Genomic DNA, 18,253 nt, shown 5'->3' with positions numbered 1-18,253 from the left:
TGATTGCACTTTTGTTACAGTGACTTCAATGACCTAATTTAGTTCATGCTTAATGAACTAAATGAGGTCACCTTAAATGCAACTTAAGTGAAATTCTCCCTTTTTAACTTAAGGGAATTTGTGCACTTTGATTGCTGATATTTCGACAATAGCTTTATAGAAAATCTTTCAATTTTGCACACTAGCTATGAAAACAATTGCCTTTTGAATGACATTTGAAATTACTTTAGACATTTAGGGGTGGAGAAATCAAGTCCCAAAAATTGGCAATTCTTTCCTATTTAGGTATATACATACAAATCAGTGACACTGATTTGATCATTAAATATATGTATATGTTACCGCTAAAGCTCGAAATCCGTTAATATGCAGATTACCTAGGGTGATCCGTTAAAGTTGCTAAAATTGTTCCATTTCTCAAATTACCTAGATAATGTGCAGAGTATCTAGGTAATTCGCACATTACCTACTAGGCACTCGGTAAAGTGAAAATAAGATCTTTGCCACAAATAAATGTACCACAAATAGGTGTAGTTGTCGCAGAAACCAATTGCTATGAAATTCAAAGTGTCACCAATCTTTAGACTGCACTAATAAGTAAGCACAATTGGATAATGTTACCGATGCTGAGTAAAATGGCGGCTTGTCTCCCATTCCAGCAAAGAGAAGAAAGGAAACAGTGGGGAAGCAAGTTCAAACCTAACCTAACCTATTCTAATAATTTGGTTGGTAATAATTATGGTAATTTATTAGAATGGGTTAGGTTAGAACGTGCGTCCCCACTGTTTCCTTTCTTCTGTTTGCTGGAATCAGAGACGAGTCGCCATTTTACTCACCATAGGTAACATTAACTGCACAATTACATCATGCGATCACCAGAAAAAGTATGACAACTTTATTATTTTTCGTCTCCGGTCCAAAAGTAGGGTATCGTTGAAGTCGTCTCGGTCCCCTCAGTTCATATAGATACTCAAAGTCCCGAAATTCCATAGGTGGTTATCTATATAATAATTTCCCTAATTGTATTAATATTTTAAAATCATTTGATTTTTTGTATGTTTTTTTAATTGGTTAATGATTGATTCTATCAACTAATTTGTTGATTGTTTGTATTAGCTTGATTCTTTAGATATCGAAAATTAAATAAAGAACATTATGTTATTAAATTAACATAATGTTCTTTATTTAATTATGTTACAGAACGTTGCTGTTGTTTCAGCAAAGATCTTATTTTCACTTTACCGAGTGCCTAGTAGGTAATTTGCAGATTACCTAGATAATCTGCACATTACCTAGATAATCTGCACATTACCTAGGTAATTTGAGAAATAGAACAATTTTAGCAACTTTAACGGATCACCCTAGTTAATCTGCAGATTAGCTAGGTAATTTGCAGATTAACGAGTTTCGAGCTTTAGCGGTAACATATATATAGGGTCAGACTTTAGGCAGTCAGTCTATATACATCACTGAGATTTACTTCACAGGGCGTTTACTGTTGTGATTCTTAATAGCAATAAAGCCTAGATAAAACTCATCTGAATTTGTATTTAAATTAAATCCTGTTATCAAAAATCAAAAAATGTGTTTTTGACTAAAATGCGACTTGAAAATTAAGAAAAAAAATCTTAGAACTAAACAGTATTAGGTGAAATTCTATTAAGAACCTTTAATTTGCATTACAGTAAAAAACTTAATTTTTCAGAGTTTTGCAGGGAGCTGCTAAAAAACTTGTAATAAACCAGTTTATAATTTAAGAATACTTGAAGTAGGGAAAAAAATAAAATAAAATAAAATGCAGAAGACAAATCACTTAAAATTTATTAACATTTGTTTCAAAAAAAATGTACTAAATTATTGATCAATGTGGAATTATTTTGGTTGGAAAAATTATTAAAGTGGCAAAAAATGTACACTGCTGGCCTTTAAAATTGCAACACCAGGAAGGAATGATCATATGAAAGGAAGAAGAGGTTGGGATATGCAAATGATTAGTATTTCAGTGCATTTAGACAATGCAGGAGGGACAAACGACATCTGAAGCACTGCATAAAAGAAAAGTTGTGCAGTGGATTTCTCATTCAGAAATCGCTTTGTAAGGTCGGGGTTTCATCAGAATAATGTGTTATGCCTCGAATAAGAAGAAGAAATGCTTACCAGCAAGTGTTGGAATTCGATAGAGGCAGGATCATTGCCTCTCAAGAGAGTGGATTATCGTTCCGTGATATTGCCACTCGCACTGGTCGAAATACAACCACTGTCATGCAAATATGGAATCGATGGGCTGCTGAGGGTCTTACTGAACAGTATGCAGGATCTCAATGCCCCCCATGACTAATGCCCGAGAGGACAGACATATTGTGAGGTCGGCCATGCAAAACCGTACAACCACATCACGGACCATTAGTCAGGAAATGAGCTTGTTTGCAGCACGTCTAGCATCTGCTCGTACGGTGCAACAATGTTTGCAGCAGCGTGGACTGTCAGCACGGCGACCATTACTTCGGCTTCCCTTGACAATGCAGCATAGAGAGAGATGGCGACTCTGGTGCACCCAACGACAAAGCTAGATACAGAACTGGCACAATGTCGTCTTTTCAGATAAGTCCCGGTTCTGTGTGCAGCATTCTGATGGCCATATACATGTCTGGAGGCTCCGAGCAGATCGCTCATCACCTGCTTGCATTTGATATTGGCTTAGGGAACCTGCACCTGGTGTGATGATATGGGCAGCCATTGGGTACACGACACGCACATCTCTAGTTCAGATCGATGGTAATTTGAACTCAGATCAGTACATTTATGACATCTTACATCCAGTGGTTGTGCCCTATCTTCAAGGCCTGCAAAATGCCATCTTCCAACAAGATAATGCAAGGACTCATGTTGCACGTTGAGTTCTGACTTTCCTCGATACAGAGGATATTCAATTGTTGCCCTGGCCTGCATGGTCTCCAGATCTCTCACTAATTGAAAATATTTGGTCATGGGTTGCTGAGAGACTGGCCCGCCACCCCTCTCCTGCTAATACAGTTGATGAAGCGTGGCATAGACTTGAAGCAGCATGGAATGAGTTGCCCGTTTCTGTCATCCAAGCCCAGTTCAACTCCATGCTTAAACAGATAAGGGCCGTTTTAGCCGCAGGGGATGGCAACTGTGTCTACTAATTTCGCGCCCCTGTAAACCCCCAAACTGCTTGCAAATTTAATCATTTTGTCTTTATGCCATACTGTTTATGTACAATAAATATCTTTTTTTTATTTGCTTTCCTTCTTGGTGTTGCAATTTTAATGGCCAGCAGTGTATTTCTCCCCATTTCAATAATTCTCTGATTTCCAGATTTGGTCAAATTACTTAAACTAGTGTATCTGTCTTTGGGAGCATTTTAATACTAAAAATTTTATTAACAGTTAAATTCAGTATTCATATATAAAATTTTATTGTCTAGATTTTTTACATAATTTTTACACAAACACTTAAATTGTTGATCAAAACCATAAACCAAGAATTATGGAGTTCCACCCTCTGTTATTGAAGAAAAGTTCTTTAAAAAGAAAAAGGATTGCAAAACAAGACCATTTTTGAAAGGAAATTCACTTTAAAAACAAGATAGTCCATTTTAAAATAGCTTTTTTCTTATAAAAGTTGCAACATTAAATCCAAAATCATAAAGTTCCCATTCTATGGCAGGAATCCCTTAAAAAACTTTATTAGAAACTGAAGACAAGTACAATTACACAGCTATGTTTGTTAAAAAGTTGTAAAATATTCAGTCCCAAATACTTAAATATTAGACAAATATAAATTTCCTGATTTATGGTATTTACAACCACGAAAATATATTTTATGAAAAACACATTTACGAGAGTAATAGCATGAAAGATCAGTTGGTTGATTGTTTATGTTTCTCGGCAAATTGCTGGATTAATTTAGACTTCAGTTGTGGAATTGTACTAATTTTAAAAAATTTACTGCTCCTGTATTTCGAGTGAATAGCCTAGAATTCAAAATTTATAAAAAAGTTGCAAAAATCAAATTACATTTTAATTTTTTTATTTTAAAAATTTGCAAACAAACAATTACTTACCTGTAATTTATTCTTTTCAGCTGTATATATAATGTGTGACAATCTATACACCAAAGGTAGTAATTGGGATTCGTCATATTGACTATAATAGACTAAAGTTTTATTCCAAGGAGAGTTATCCAATAATTTCATAGATAAGTATAAAGAAGCAGCTGCAACATGAGATGGAGAATAGTGCGCAAGATCATATTCAACAATTGTTGTCTCCATTAAATATTTTGCTAGTGTGTGTGTTGTAGCATCAACCTACATAGAATAGTTTATGTAAAAACTGTACAAGGAAATTATTCCAGAATAAATTACTTACATCACCAGCTTTGGAGTTTCTCCTCAAGAAATGCAATGGAAGAGGTCTTCCTAGAGAAAAGTTGAGCTTTTTCAACATAAGACATTCCATTTTTAAAATTTCTTCTTTTTTATAGGCTTTATCTGTGATGTATACAAAATCACTGACTTCTGGCGAATACATTTCTTCATACTTCGATGCAATGAACATGGCAGTTACACCAACTAATTGAAGCTTATTCCTCTTAACTTCACATTCCTATAATTAAAAATAGTAGTTTATTATTTACTTCTGTTTAGTTTGTGAATGTGTTGTAAATCTTCATTGAATCTTCATGTACTTTAAACCATGCAGATATCAATTCAGAAGTAACAAATTGGACATTCATTCATTGTATATGGGAATAAATATATTAAACAACAAATGATCAATTTCTATAAACAGCATTTAAATGTTTTTATGTACTTTGAAGATTATTAAAAGATTGAGATCAAGTAGTCTCTCTTCAAATGGTTTATTTGCAATTGAGGTACACTAAAAAAGGTTGAGTCAATGGGTATTATAATTAGACATTTGTAAATAACTAGATTACTCAGTGAATAAAACATTTTGATAATACACTTACAACACAGGATATCATTTAAAATATTATGAATTTTCAGCAATAGCAGATATCCCTCCCCAATTAGGCCATTAACTTTAAGGTCTATGTATTCAAAATTTGACTTTTTCATATTTTGTTATCTGTTGACACAATTCATTACAATTATAATCTTTAAAAATTTGTTTTTAATATAGTACCTAATTTTTATAAAAATTGTTTTAACAAAGTTAAATATAGTTTTGTTATTCAATATATGTAAAAAATCTTTGATAAACTAAACTATTCGACTACATTTTATATTAGCTATTTTATACTTCTGACAATTATCTTAAAAACCACACAACCAACTTAAATTATTTGCAAGACTAATTTGAAGAAGATATCTACTTAAGTAGATTTGTTCAGTACAGTAGAAACAAATGTATTTTTTTCACTGATCCCTTCAAATCTTCATAAACTAGAATGTTGAAGTGCTACATCATTTAGCAATTTTTATTTTATGTATTTTTGCAATTTAATACAACTAAAATTATCCCTAGATGAATTTTCATCTCAAATGGTTTTTGAAAAAAGATGACGTACTTTATTGTTCAAAGTCAGTCAAATTATGAAAGTTCAAATGAATTAGATTATTTTATGATAGTGAAAAGGAAATCAATTTAGTTTTGAAATCTTGACAACTTGGACTCAAAAATTGGTGTAGCAAACAGAATAAAGTGATATTCCAGTTTTCAATAGTTCACTATAGATAGTGGTTAAAAAACAATTGGATTTGCAAAATGAGTGTTTAATATATAAAAATTTATACGTGTCCATAGTTTGCTTCTAATAAAGAAAATTGATAAGAATATATTTTCTGACTTAATATTACATGAAACTCTGTGTGTGTGTTGTGTGTGCGTATATATATATATATATACGCGCACACACAAAATGCTATTTATTTTAGTTTAGCTAATTTATAAAGAAGGTTACCTGAAGAAATCTGTCAATAACTGCCACAGTAAGATATAAAGTTTCTTGAAGAAGCTGAAATCTTACATGGACTTGAACCAACCAGTCAATCAAAACACCTCTCATTTTCCCTGTTATTTCAGTTTGTTTATTCAAATGACTTACTCTGATGGGATACTGAATCTAGAAAAATAGAATACCAATTTAGATTTACATTTTTACACAGATTATAGAAGAAAAAACTTACCTCCAATTCTCTCAAATATTTATAAATATCATTGACATAATTACTAACAAGTTGTGGATTTTCACTATCCTCAGCATCAATGTCATTTACATCACCAGGTAACATCCGAGTAGAAAAAGCCTCTGCCAATTCTTCCACCTCAGAAACATCCATTTCATCGGTAGAGATCTGAAATTTTATTTCTTTAACCAAAATCACATTAAAAAGTTAAAAAAAACAAAAAATTTGTACCTTTTCTGCAATAATTTCATTTTTAATTTCTTTGACTTCTACAGGTTTAGGCTTTGGTATCGTTTGAATCTTAATAGGTATTTTTTCTATAAAATCCTAAATAAATTGCAAAAAGATTAAATTTAGAGGAAAAAAATTAATTCTGTAAGACAAGAAAAAATTTAAGTACCTGTTTGATTACAACAGGCTTTCTCTGAACATTCCCGACTACTTTATTTTTAATATCTTCAAGAATTAGCCTCTGTTTCTGTGGCTGTTGTACTGGTATGTTACTCTTACCATATACAATATTCTCTCTGTTTCCAATATTCTGTAACTAGATATTGACAATATAATTTTGAAATTAGTTAATTCTTAAACCATTTTCTTAGCAAAGTAAAAGTTAATAGAATAAATTATTTCATATTAAATGATCTCCAAAGAGCTTACATTAAGAATCTAAAGTTTAAAATATTAAAAAAAAGTTGAATTTGACATAAATAACACATGGTTTAAATGTACATTATATTTTACTTATTGCACACAATATTGTTGCAAGAGACATGTGTACATGTACTGTACCAACTGATACTGTAAATAGATAAGTTTCCTGGCCATTTGTGTGGTGTAAAACTTTATGGACCTTTTTCAAAGTCAACTAGTAGTTATTCTTAGCACTCCATAGGGAAACTAAAAGGGCTAGTTTGAACCAAAGTAATTGTGATATACGGTACTGTATTTTTGTTACCAGATCCTCATTATAAAGTTGCAAGTGTTCAAAATTGGTATTGATCCAAGAAAAAACAGTTTTCTTACAGCTGCAACATTATACTTAGGCAAGAATTTACTACTTAAAAGTTAGTTCTTTGATTTTTCACACACACAAATAATATATATGTTTTCTGTATGTCTCTTATTCTGGATAAACCAGAAATCCATATTAATGGGATCCAGATAAACAGTTCCACTGTATTTAATTATGGTATTTAATTTGATTTCTAAATAAAATTATGAAAATTTAAAAATTTGATTCTTGCCAGGAATGGTTAACAGAATTTCAATTGTATTCCTATATCATTAAAATGTATAAATACATGAAGATTTTATTCATATACTACACATTCAAGTAGATACAGACTTATCCTGAAGTACTGACCTCAAAACATAACTTCTGTATAGACTGTCCTTTAACTATTAATAAAGATTTTATAAGCATCATCACTTGCAAGATACACAGCAATACTTAATTCAAAACAACTAATTCTTCTACAAGTTTGACAAATTTTTTTTTTACAGCATGCAATATGAAATAGAAGAATCAATATTAAATGTTTACTTTGAAGTTTGAATACTCAATTTTTGAGTGCACATTTTTCAATAAGACAAAATTGCTTCCAAGAAAATTATGAACATTTACTACTTAAACAGCCTGTAAAATGCACTGTACAAAACTTATAATGCAAGGCCAAGCAACATTATTCCAACATTTTGAAGATATTCAATGACTTAACTGGGTATACACAATTATTATTATTATTATTTTTTTATACTCTTTCCACCCTGTGGGCACCAAGAGGGCCTCTTATAGCAGGGCCACAATGGGGTGACCGGGTGGTGAGGGACGGAGTCCCAGACATATCTAAATGGATCAGCCCCCGAAAAATTCCCGAGGTTTCCTTGACCCGTCCGGATTCGATCCCAGAGCAGTAGGCTGCCACCTTGACCGCTCGGCCATCCAGCCTGGGTATACATAAATAATCACTATACACAACCAATATACAGCAAGAAACTATAAAGTTTTTTGTAGTTTCTTGCTGTATAATGGTTGTGTATAGTGATTATATAGTTATACTTATCTACTAGGATATCATTATATTTGGATTAATGTCCAAAGAATTCCTCTAAAAGTTGATCATTGTTTCAAATTACAGCATTCCTATGCCATAATGAACATGTCTGACAGACTAGACACAGTTGGTGTTAATAATTTCAAGTTTGATCAATAATAGTTCTCTGTATACAAATTTTCTTGAAAATCTAAGTGCATTGTTTGGAACAATTAAAAGCTACTTTGTTTGTTCTATAGAGGTCACTAATGGTCTTCAGATTGTTTTGATTTATAAAATTGCCTATGTAATCATCAACTGATATTTGAATATTAAGTTAGAGATGCTGTATATTAACTGAATTATTTATAACAATACATCTGTCCCTTGGTATCTGGAGAAATGTATTCATGGAGGAGTCTGGAACAAAACTTCCATGGATGCTTCAAGTCTTATATAAAAACTAGCAGATAAGCCCAGCATTGCTTGGGCAAAAAGTAACGATAGCAAAGATTAAGATTATTACATTACAGCCAATCTTACCCATTTTCACAGAATGCAAGAATTAGGTTCCCGTTTTCAGACTAATTAGAAAATTTTTAGATGGGTCTAAAATTATGTTCGATTTAACGCAAAAAACCGCATCTGTGCCTGTAAATCTTGCACGTTGCTTTCTCTTAACACTTCCATTGTTGAAGCCTTAATCCTGTCCCTTTCCCCCGGTAAGATTTCAAAAAATCCCTTGTTAGGGCACGTCACGAGAATGCACACTAACTGTACCAAATTTCAAGTTTCAACTCCTAACCGTGCTGAAATGCTCGTATACACGTGTGCCATCTATCTTAGGATAAATGTACTATGCCAGAAACCTTCGCAAGAGTGTATTAAACAGCTTCCCAAAGTTTCATGGCAATCGAATAAATGGTGTAGTAATGCATAAAGGACAGACAAACATACATTCATTTTTATATATATAAAAATGGTATAGTATTTGAATATGACCCACACACATCCTTCTGTATACTTGGAAGCAATGGTTCCCAGACTTCCCTCATGACCCCATTTGAGCATTAAAATTTTTTCAACCCTAATATTAAACCTATGTTTAAGATTCAAACTTAAACAATGTAAAAAAAAATTCACGAGCACTTAGTACGAAATACAGTGGGCGATTGGTTAAAATGACTTATTTTAAATTACAAGTATATAAACCACAAATAACTTTGATAAGACATGCATTAAAAATTATCATAATTTCAATCTAATAGATTGATTATTATATACTGTATTTAATATTTGAATCTTCTAAACATCTTGATAATTCACATTAGCTTACCAAAAATCAAACACAGTAATTTTAAGAAAAATTTTAGAGCAATAAAAGACTAAACCAAATCAAATATTTAATGTAAAGGGTCTTATCAGACCAGAATACATGACAGCAAAATTTCATTTTAGTCTTACTACTTGTACTCTTTGATATAGATTGCTCTTTGAAGTTCATGCTTTGTAGGTAGGCAAGGACCTGTTTTATGTAGCCATTTCTATCAAGTAACACCACTGTCCACAGAAAACAGCCTTGTCATATGAGAAAAATCCCATAGATATGCTGTTATTGTTATGCATTCTTTCTGGCGGGAGGAAAAGTGGTCAACCTATATGTCAGCTGCATTTCTTTATGCAGCAAGAGTGTAGCAAAATGATGTCACGAGCAGTGTTGGCCAATTAGAAACCAGTTTCAGTGTGTTCACTGTAAAGCGCTTCTTGAATGCTGCATAAAGAAACACTGGGGGAGGGTCAAGTTTTTATCTATTTACCCAAACAGATGAAAACTTGACATATATACAAAGAAATCACCATTAATTCTCCAAAATAAAATAATTTTAAGTACATAATGAAAGTACATTGTCCTATTCAATTGTCGTACTACCTAAATCTCAACTTGATAAATGTAGAACTTATACAGGATGTGTTTAAAAGAGAATGGCAAAAGTAATCACTTTGAATTGTTTAGTATACATTTTGAGTCTAAACCACCTCTTCAGCTGTTGACAACTCTTTAAAAACTGGTCCTGAGTAAAGTCACAAGGAAAATATCTTTTTAGTTTAATACAGCAGTTCCCAAAGTTTGCACTGCAGCTACCTCACGGTCACCGCAAATTATTATAAAATTTTTATAATTTTTACTCCTATTTTCAATTCAATAGGACAAGACGCGACATCTAGCAGACCTGATCTAAACCATTAACTCAATAATAACTGTTTGCAGAAGCATCTACAAATGCTTACCAGATGGCACTGCAATTTTTAAAATTGTTTTAATAGTTTGTCAAACTTCCTTGGTACTTTGTGTTCATATATAAATAGCTGTCAGTTTTACGTGATTTCATTGTTCAATTAGTTTTCGGAGTTTGTATCGACTGGATATTTTCATAATTAAATCAAGTGAAGATTTTGAAAGTATTTCTTCTCGTATGCATTAAAAAAAAAAAAAAGTCAGTCTTTACTAAGTAGTTATATGCATTCTGACAGTGAAAGTATAGCAGGCACACTGTCAACCAGTGGCAAGAGTGTGGAGAAGGGTAAAATTTTAATAACTCATGATATTTTCGAACTCTGGTTTTATGTCGACAGAAGTCCATGTTAAAGAAAGGCCACAGCGTACTGTGTATGAAAAGTTTTGGCACAAGAGTACTTGCTACCAATTAAGTTGAAACACCATTTAGAAACCAATCATCCTAGCATGGTTATTTAATCTTGCGACTACTTCACTAGAAAATTAAGTGTGTTAAATCAATAAAAAAAAGGTATTTTTTATAAGCAAGCATCAGTATCAAGCAATGCTTTGCTAGCATCTTACAAGATGGCACATAGAATCTCAAAATGTAAGAAGCCTCATACCAATGCATATAAACTCATTTTATCGGCTGCTGTAGATATGGTGAACATTAGGATCGGTGGATCTGCTGGGAAGAAGTTTTCAAAAGTGCCTTTGTATATCAGTCATCAGTACCATCAGTTTCAGAATACAGCATGTAGCTGAGGACCTCAGTTATCAGTTAATTGAAAAAATAAGAAGGGAAGGAATTTCGGTTGCAGTTGGATGAGGCCACAGATAATGATGCTTACTTGATTTGCTATGTATGGTTTATAAATAGTAACAACATTGTAGATGATCTTCTCTTTTGTATAAGCATCAATGCTGGTGCTAAGGCTCGAGATCTTTGATACTTTTATATATAAAAATAATTTGGAGTGGATCAAATGCATTGGTATCTACTGATGGCACTCGTTCTATGTCTGGATGTTATAGAGGATTGCAAGCACTTATTCTAAGCAAAGCCCCTGATACACTGTGGACCCATTGCATTATTCACAGTGAAGCACTCTCATCAAAATATCTGGGTCCTACATTGAACCAGGCCTTAGAATATGTAGTGAATGTAGTAAACTTTATAAAAACTCTGCCATTGAAGACAAGATTTTTCAAAAAACCGAGGATATGGGATCCAAGCACACGTCTTTGTTGTACTCCAGCACATCGCGATGGCTCTCTCGTGGTAATGTTTTACAAGAATTCAAGATACATTTAATGCCATTGCTCCATCTGAATTTACTGCTGCAGAAGAAAATCTTATTGAGTTGTCTTGCGACAATACATTGAAAACAAATTTAGTAGCATGGTATTAACTAAATTTTGGATATTAATAAAAAGATGACTATCCTCTTCTGAGTGGAAAAGCTCAGAATTTTATTTCCATTTGTGACTTTATTTGTGCGAAGCTGGGTTTTCAGCTGTCGCTGTGATAAAAACTAAGTATTGCACGAAAATCAATGTGGAGAAGGAAATGAGGGTGGCTGTGTCCAATTTGATTTCAAGATTTGAGAAAATTTGCAGTAATCAACAGGCTAATCCATCCCACTAATTATAATTAATTGAATTTGTTCAATTACCATATTTACTCGCATATAAGACAAGGTTTTTATTCATTTTTCACTGCTTCAAAAACCTAGGTCGTCCTATATGCACAAGCAAAGGATTCTTCACATTTCTGCAATAATTTTTGTGAACCGCACGTTCACATTTTTTACTGGATGATCACCCTCTTTTGTTTAAAAATAGAAGTATTTTATCTGGGTTGTTTTAATCATTCTTGTGAATTGTCAAGAGTAAGGATAAATAACAATAGGAAAAGCAAAGATTTTAAATTGAATTCAAATTTGAAATTCCAAAATCACACAGGAACCTGATATAAGTTTTAATCCATTCCCACGTTAAAACAGTTGATTATTTGGAAATCTGAATTTGGAGAAACTGATAAGAGTAATCGACGGAGAGTAGATTCAACTGTTAAGAATTGGCAAAAAAAAATTCCGATTGTCCAGCTTTACGTGAACAAATGTTGTTGATTTTAAAAGATTTTCCCTTAAAGTTTAAAATGCCAGTAATTTTGCAGGATAATGTATGCATTTACGTGCATTTGATACTTTCTTTGTGATTAAATGAAATAAAATAAAATTGTATTAATAAATCTAATTTTCTTTATTCTGATTTTTAAAGTTACACCTCGTCCTACATGCGAGATTGTCTTATAAGCAAGTAAACACGGTACATTTTTTCCATCTCTACATGTTTTATTTATTTTTTACTTAACGTGCGAACTCTCTAATTTAAAAAATTTAGTTATTTTGCAAATTTTACTTGTTAGAATTTGACATAGGGTGCCTTGGAAAAACCTGGATTTAGGAGAGCGCCAAGAATCAAAAAAGTTTGAGAACCACTGGTTTAATATTAACACACCAGAAATATTTAATATGATATGCTAAGTACTAAATATACAATATGAAATAAAAAATAAAATGAGTTTATTGCAGGGGGAAAAAAATGAATTTTTCTGCAGTAATATTGAAATTGGCTTTCCCCCATACCACCATTACTAAGGTAATACATATAAAATTTAAAACACTATCAATAAAGTGCAATATTGCAGAACTTTGTATACTGGATTGACTAAATTTCCTTATTTTATTTAATGGCTTTTATATCAATTTCCAAGCAATGATGACAACCTACTGAACAATTTTTCAGAACCCAACCTCTTTTCTCAAGTTTTTATGGCATGGATCTCTTTCATGCTAAAGCAAGGAAATCTTATAGTACCTCAGTTTAATGTCTCATTGGAAAAATGAGATGTCTGCAGAACTTATAACCATAGAAAATTACAAATGACCCAAACTGTCTTAGAATTTTGTTTCAAGTACTATACTGCCTATTTTATATAATTTGGCCACACAAAAAAAAATTATTAAATTAAGTCTTCCTCAAACTACCAAATGACTTAAAGTAAACAAAAAAAGTTTTTAAAAAAATTCAAAATTACATTTTTAAAAAGGTGCAACTTTGATAATTTTTCTGGACAGGAGTCCACAATTTTCCTTTACATATGCATCATTTACAGTGTCTGTAGTTTGAAATGTAGAGTCTATAATTTGATTTTAATAAAAATTTGTTAAACTATTTTTGAGTGTCCATTCTTGCTGTATGAAATCATCAGATTTTTTCTATCCACAGCCAAATTAACTTTCAGATGAAACATCACAGCTGGCTGATAAGATGGTAGAGCAACTTCAATTGCTTTTTCTAGTTTAGAAAAAATATGATAAATTCTGGCTTTGGATATAAAAGTCCTTCACAATCATTTAAATTTATTAGATTCATAGAAGGGACAAGTCTTCACTGATTCAAACAGCCAGAACAATCAATATGCTGTTCTACAACCCTAACTAAGTATCCACCAATGTAGGAACATTGTTAAAGAACAAATATTAGTCTGTTGATAATGTCACAAGATCTGGTTACAAGGAGTTCAGTTCTGTTTCTATTGCCTTCAGTACCTCTTCTACACTTCTAATTTCACAAGTTGACATTTTTGATTTATTCGAAATACAAAATGGCACAGAAAAATGCACCACAGTAAATTAATCTTACAAAAATAGCAAAAAGCACCAAGAAAAATAATGTTGAATAATTATTTGAATACTACTGAAAAAATAATTCTCACTCTTAAGCTTGTCTCAGTGCAATCAGTAGGCTGTTCATAAGTGCCACCAATAAATATCTAGCAAATTGCTGCCAGGCATGATACACCAGCTAAGAGGGAATGGCTAGGGTATTTTATTCTATTGATTTAGTGCTGTATATGCCACCACAGACAACATTTGTTACATTAGGTTTTTTTCTGACCTTTCATATTTAGGAAAGGTTAAGTACTGTATTTAAAAAAAGTTATTTAAATTCCCCCATTTTTGTTTTATATAAAATTCATTACATATAAAAATTGAATTATTTTCTAATTCAATTATTTGTTTAAACATAGTATAGAACTACAGTTTAAAAATATACCTGAGAATAAGTAATGGCTAAAATAGGACAAAGATAGCATATGCTCACATATACAGAAGTATCTCTCATAAAACCAGCCCAACTCACCAACTGAATGAAACCAGACTTTTTAAATGATGGGAAGGTATTAGTTATACATGTTTCAAGAAAAGAAAAAAGTTTTTCAAAAAAACTTTGGAAAAAGGGGGACAATAAAATTAGACAATATGAAAATTATAATATTTGAATTCAAATCAAATTACTCAAATCAGGCCAGTTGAACTTGTGACATTCTTTATGCATAGAACGTACAGTATATACAATTAAGAGAGAAAACAGTATATTGCTTGAAAATAAATACCAAAAATTGAAAGACAATAGAAAAAAAAATTTTAACACTTGAAAATCCTTTCATAGCCTGAAATAAGAACAGTAAAATTAATTGAAATAAACTAAATGATAAAACCAGTAAAATTATTTTGCTTCATTACAACTATAGGGTTGGCAACTAAGTGATTGCAGATTTTGTCAATAGGTGGCCTTAGCACATTTTTTTGCTTTGTCATCGTGTTCAAAGCATTTAACCTATATTGTTTTCTTATTGTTTGGACTTCCACCTTTAATTTACTAAAAAAAAATTGTATCGATTAGTTACTTAGTTTCGTTTTTATTCCAATTTAAAAATGGAAGAACAAGACATGCATTTCAGACATATTTTATTGTATTATTTCTGAAAAGGCAAGAACGCATCACAAGCACACAAGAAGTTATGTGCCATATGTAGGAATGAAGCCTTAAAAGAAAGGCAGTGTCAAAATTGGTTTGCCAAATTTCGTTCTGGTGATTTTTCACTGAAAAATGCTCAACGATCTGGCCGTCCAGTTGAAGTTGATGAGACCCATATCAAGGCCATTATCGATTCAGATCGTCATAGCACAATGCGTGAGATTGCACAGAAGCTCAATGTATTGCATACATGCATTCAAAAAAATTAAAACAGCTTGGCTATGTCAAGAAACTGGATTTATGGGTCCCTCATCAGCTTGAGGAAATTCATTTGACGCAACACATTAGCATCTGCAAATCTCTTCTGAAACGCAATGAGATTGATCCATTTCTGAAACGACTGATTACTGGCGACAAAAAGTGGATAGTTTATAGCAACGTTAATCAGAAAAGATCGTGGGTGATGTGAGATGAACCAGCCCAGATGACACCAAAAGCTGAGATTCACCAAAAAATGATTATGCTGTCAGTTTGGTGGGATTATAAAGGAACTCTGTACTTTGAACTTTTACCAAGAAACCAAACGATTAATTCAAATGTGCACATTCAACAACTCACCAAACTAAGTGATGCAGTTCAAGAAAAGCAGCCAGAATTGGCAAATCATAAGGGTGTTGTTTTCCAGCATGATAATGCAAAGCCCCACACATCTTTGGTCACTCGCAAAAAATTATTGGAGCTAGGTTGGGATGTGTTGTCACATCCACCATATAGCCCTGACCTTGCGCCTTCAGATTACCATTTATTTCGTTCCATGCAAACTCCTTAAATGGTAAAATTTTTAATGATGCTGATGATGTAAAAACACACTTAATTCCATTTTTGCTAGCAAAAATCAGAAGTTTTACAAACATGGAATTATGACACTGCCTGAAAGATGGCAAGAGGTCATTGACAAAAATGGACAATACCTAATTGAATAAAGTTATATTTTTAAGCAAAAATTTTGAATTTTCCTTCTTATTTAAAATCTGCAATCACTTAGTTGCCAACCCTATACTTTAAGCTCCACTGACTGAAGTATGCTGACTCCTAAATTATTCTACAATTTGAAATTCTAAAGAATTTGGATAAACTGACTTATCACATTTTAACCCCCCCTACACACAATCGTGAATAGTCAAATTCTTCTTCTTCAACGTAAATAAACGAATTTAAAAAATACAACGAATGATTTCTGTATTATTCGATATAAGAGATTTGTGTAAGAATTATAACAGAAAAAGACAATGAGTTAGTCACACAATAAACTGTAATAATTTTGAGTTAACCTCTGACCTATTAGATTCGAAAAATTAACTTTTCCGTGTAAAATGGTTACATTTATAATTAACTCTATTGTAAAGAAAATATTTGAAAAATCAATTTAAAATAAATTTATTAAAAATTTGACAAAGAAACGTGACAATGAGACCGTTGTCTCTCTTACTGACAAGATTTGTCAAGAACAATTGCATTTTTATCTCTAATCTTACCGCTCTATCAGCTTTTTTTGTCGCCATCATTTCTTTAGAAAACAATTTTAAGAAATTTAAGCACTTCACAAACTCTAAGACGAAAAAATTGCACGTGGAATAAACTTATCTGAACAGCTCGTCAAACTTCCAATTCAAAATGAAAATACTCTTATCTGATTGGCGAACTTTCGACTTCTTCTACTCTCATATTGGTTATATTTTTGACGTCACAATTTAAATATCCCGACGGTTCTTTGAATTTAATTTGATAATAATGTTGTGTCTTATAAATATATCGTCAAATAAAACGTGTTATGTTACTAAATGTATTAGATTATAATAATTTCTAAAATTATTATAATTTTATCACTATTAAAAGAATATATTTCGTTAGTTACCGAATAGATTTTTTTAAAAGGAAAATTATAAATTAAAATGCGTTTGTTTACTGTATTAATTTACGAAATTCACTATATAAATATATAATTTTATGAGATTAGAAATACATTTTTGAAAAAAAAATAATATACAATGCCATCTGGTGGACAGAAGTTTTACGCGAATGGAATGGTGGACGGCAGTTTGGCTCTGAATTATTACTAAAATAAGGTAAAAATAAATAATTTTATCATATATTTTATTTACTTTTCAGATATTTTGTGTAAGTAAACTTGATAAGCAGCTACAGCTACAAAATAAATTTAATCATTGAATTACTTTTACAGTTAATATCCATACACGTGTTGGTATTTTATATTTGACCTTATCAATTTAGTAAAATCGCATTTTATCTCGTGCCAAGAAAGTATATGCACCAGCGCCACCGTTTTACGACGGTTACATATTACGATATGCAAATTGGGCCGCAAGATTTAAGACTGGTTCTACAACTGTTGGGCAGAAAGTTGGCAATTTTTGGTCCTCCTGGCTCCAAAGAAGTGCCAATTTTTCACATAGGGCTACAGTCTTTTCTCACAGGATTATAGTTTAAGTTATCTGGAGATTGCTACAACTTTAAATTCTTTCGGTGTTTGGTATGTAATAAAAGAGAAAGTAGAACTGCAGTACAGTAGAACCTCGAAAACTCGGCTCTCGATAACCCGGCACTCCGGATAACTCGGCCACACCCTGGCAGGCAAAAAAATCCTTAGTTAATTAATTTTCATTATAGACAGCTTTATAAAAGTATAAAAGCTCTCATAAAGTATTTTTCTGGGGTCTGTCTTATCAGGTAAATCACTGTACACAGTGTATTCATTAATTTTCATTTTCATGTAGTAAAGGCTCTATGCCTTTATAAAGGACGTACTTTTCCTCTGTTTAAGGGTATTTGGGCAGTTTATTCTCTGTTATATTTTCAAGTAAACAATACATACAAGTACAGTACAGTATTTTCTGAGGAAACACTCGTACT

General features: G+C 32.0%; 1 protein-coding gene across 1 annotated transcript; it reads right to left on the bottom strand.

The window, feature by feature from the left end:
- Positions 1 to 3,414: 3,414 nt before the first annotated feature.
- Positions 3,415 to 17,056, bottom strand: LOC111622032 (G2/mitotic-specific cyclin-B-like). The gene is made up of 8 exons (XM_023364330.1): positions 16,858 to 17,056; positions 6,579 to 6,725; positions 6,410 to 6,505; positions 6,179 to 6,346; positions 5,953 to 6,114; positions 4,395 to 4,631; positions 4,088 to 4,333; positions 3,415 to 3,997 (listed from the first exon to the last, which is right to left on the bottom strand). Exons 1-8 carry the CDS (start codon positions 16,885 to 16,887, stop codon positions 3,884 to 3,886), a joined length of 1,200 nt encoding a protein of 399 aa, XP_023220098.1. The 5' UTR covers positions 16,888 to 17,056; the 3' UTR covers positions 3,415 to 3,883.
- Between the last annotated feature and the right edge of the window lie 1,197 nt (positions 17,057 to 18,253).

The sequence above is a fragment of the Centruroides sculpturatus genome, unplaced genomic scaffold (genome assembly GCF_000671375.1).
Source record: "Centruroides sculpturatus isolate CEXI.00-Female unplaced genomic scaffold, Cexi_2.0 scaffold225, whole genome shotgun sequence".
Classification (NCBI taxonomy): domain Eukaryota; kingdom Metazoa; phylum Arthropoda; class Arachnida; order Scorpiones; family Buthidae; genus Centruroides; species Centruroides sculpturatus.
This window is presented reverse-complemented; position numbering and strand designations above follow the sequence as displayed.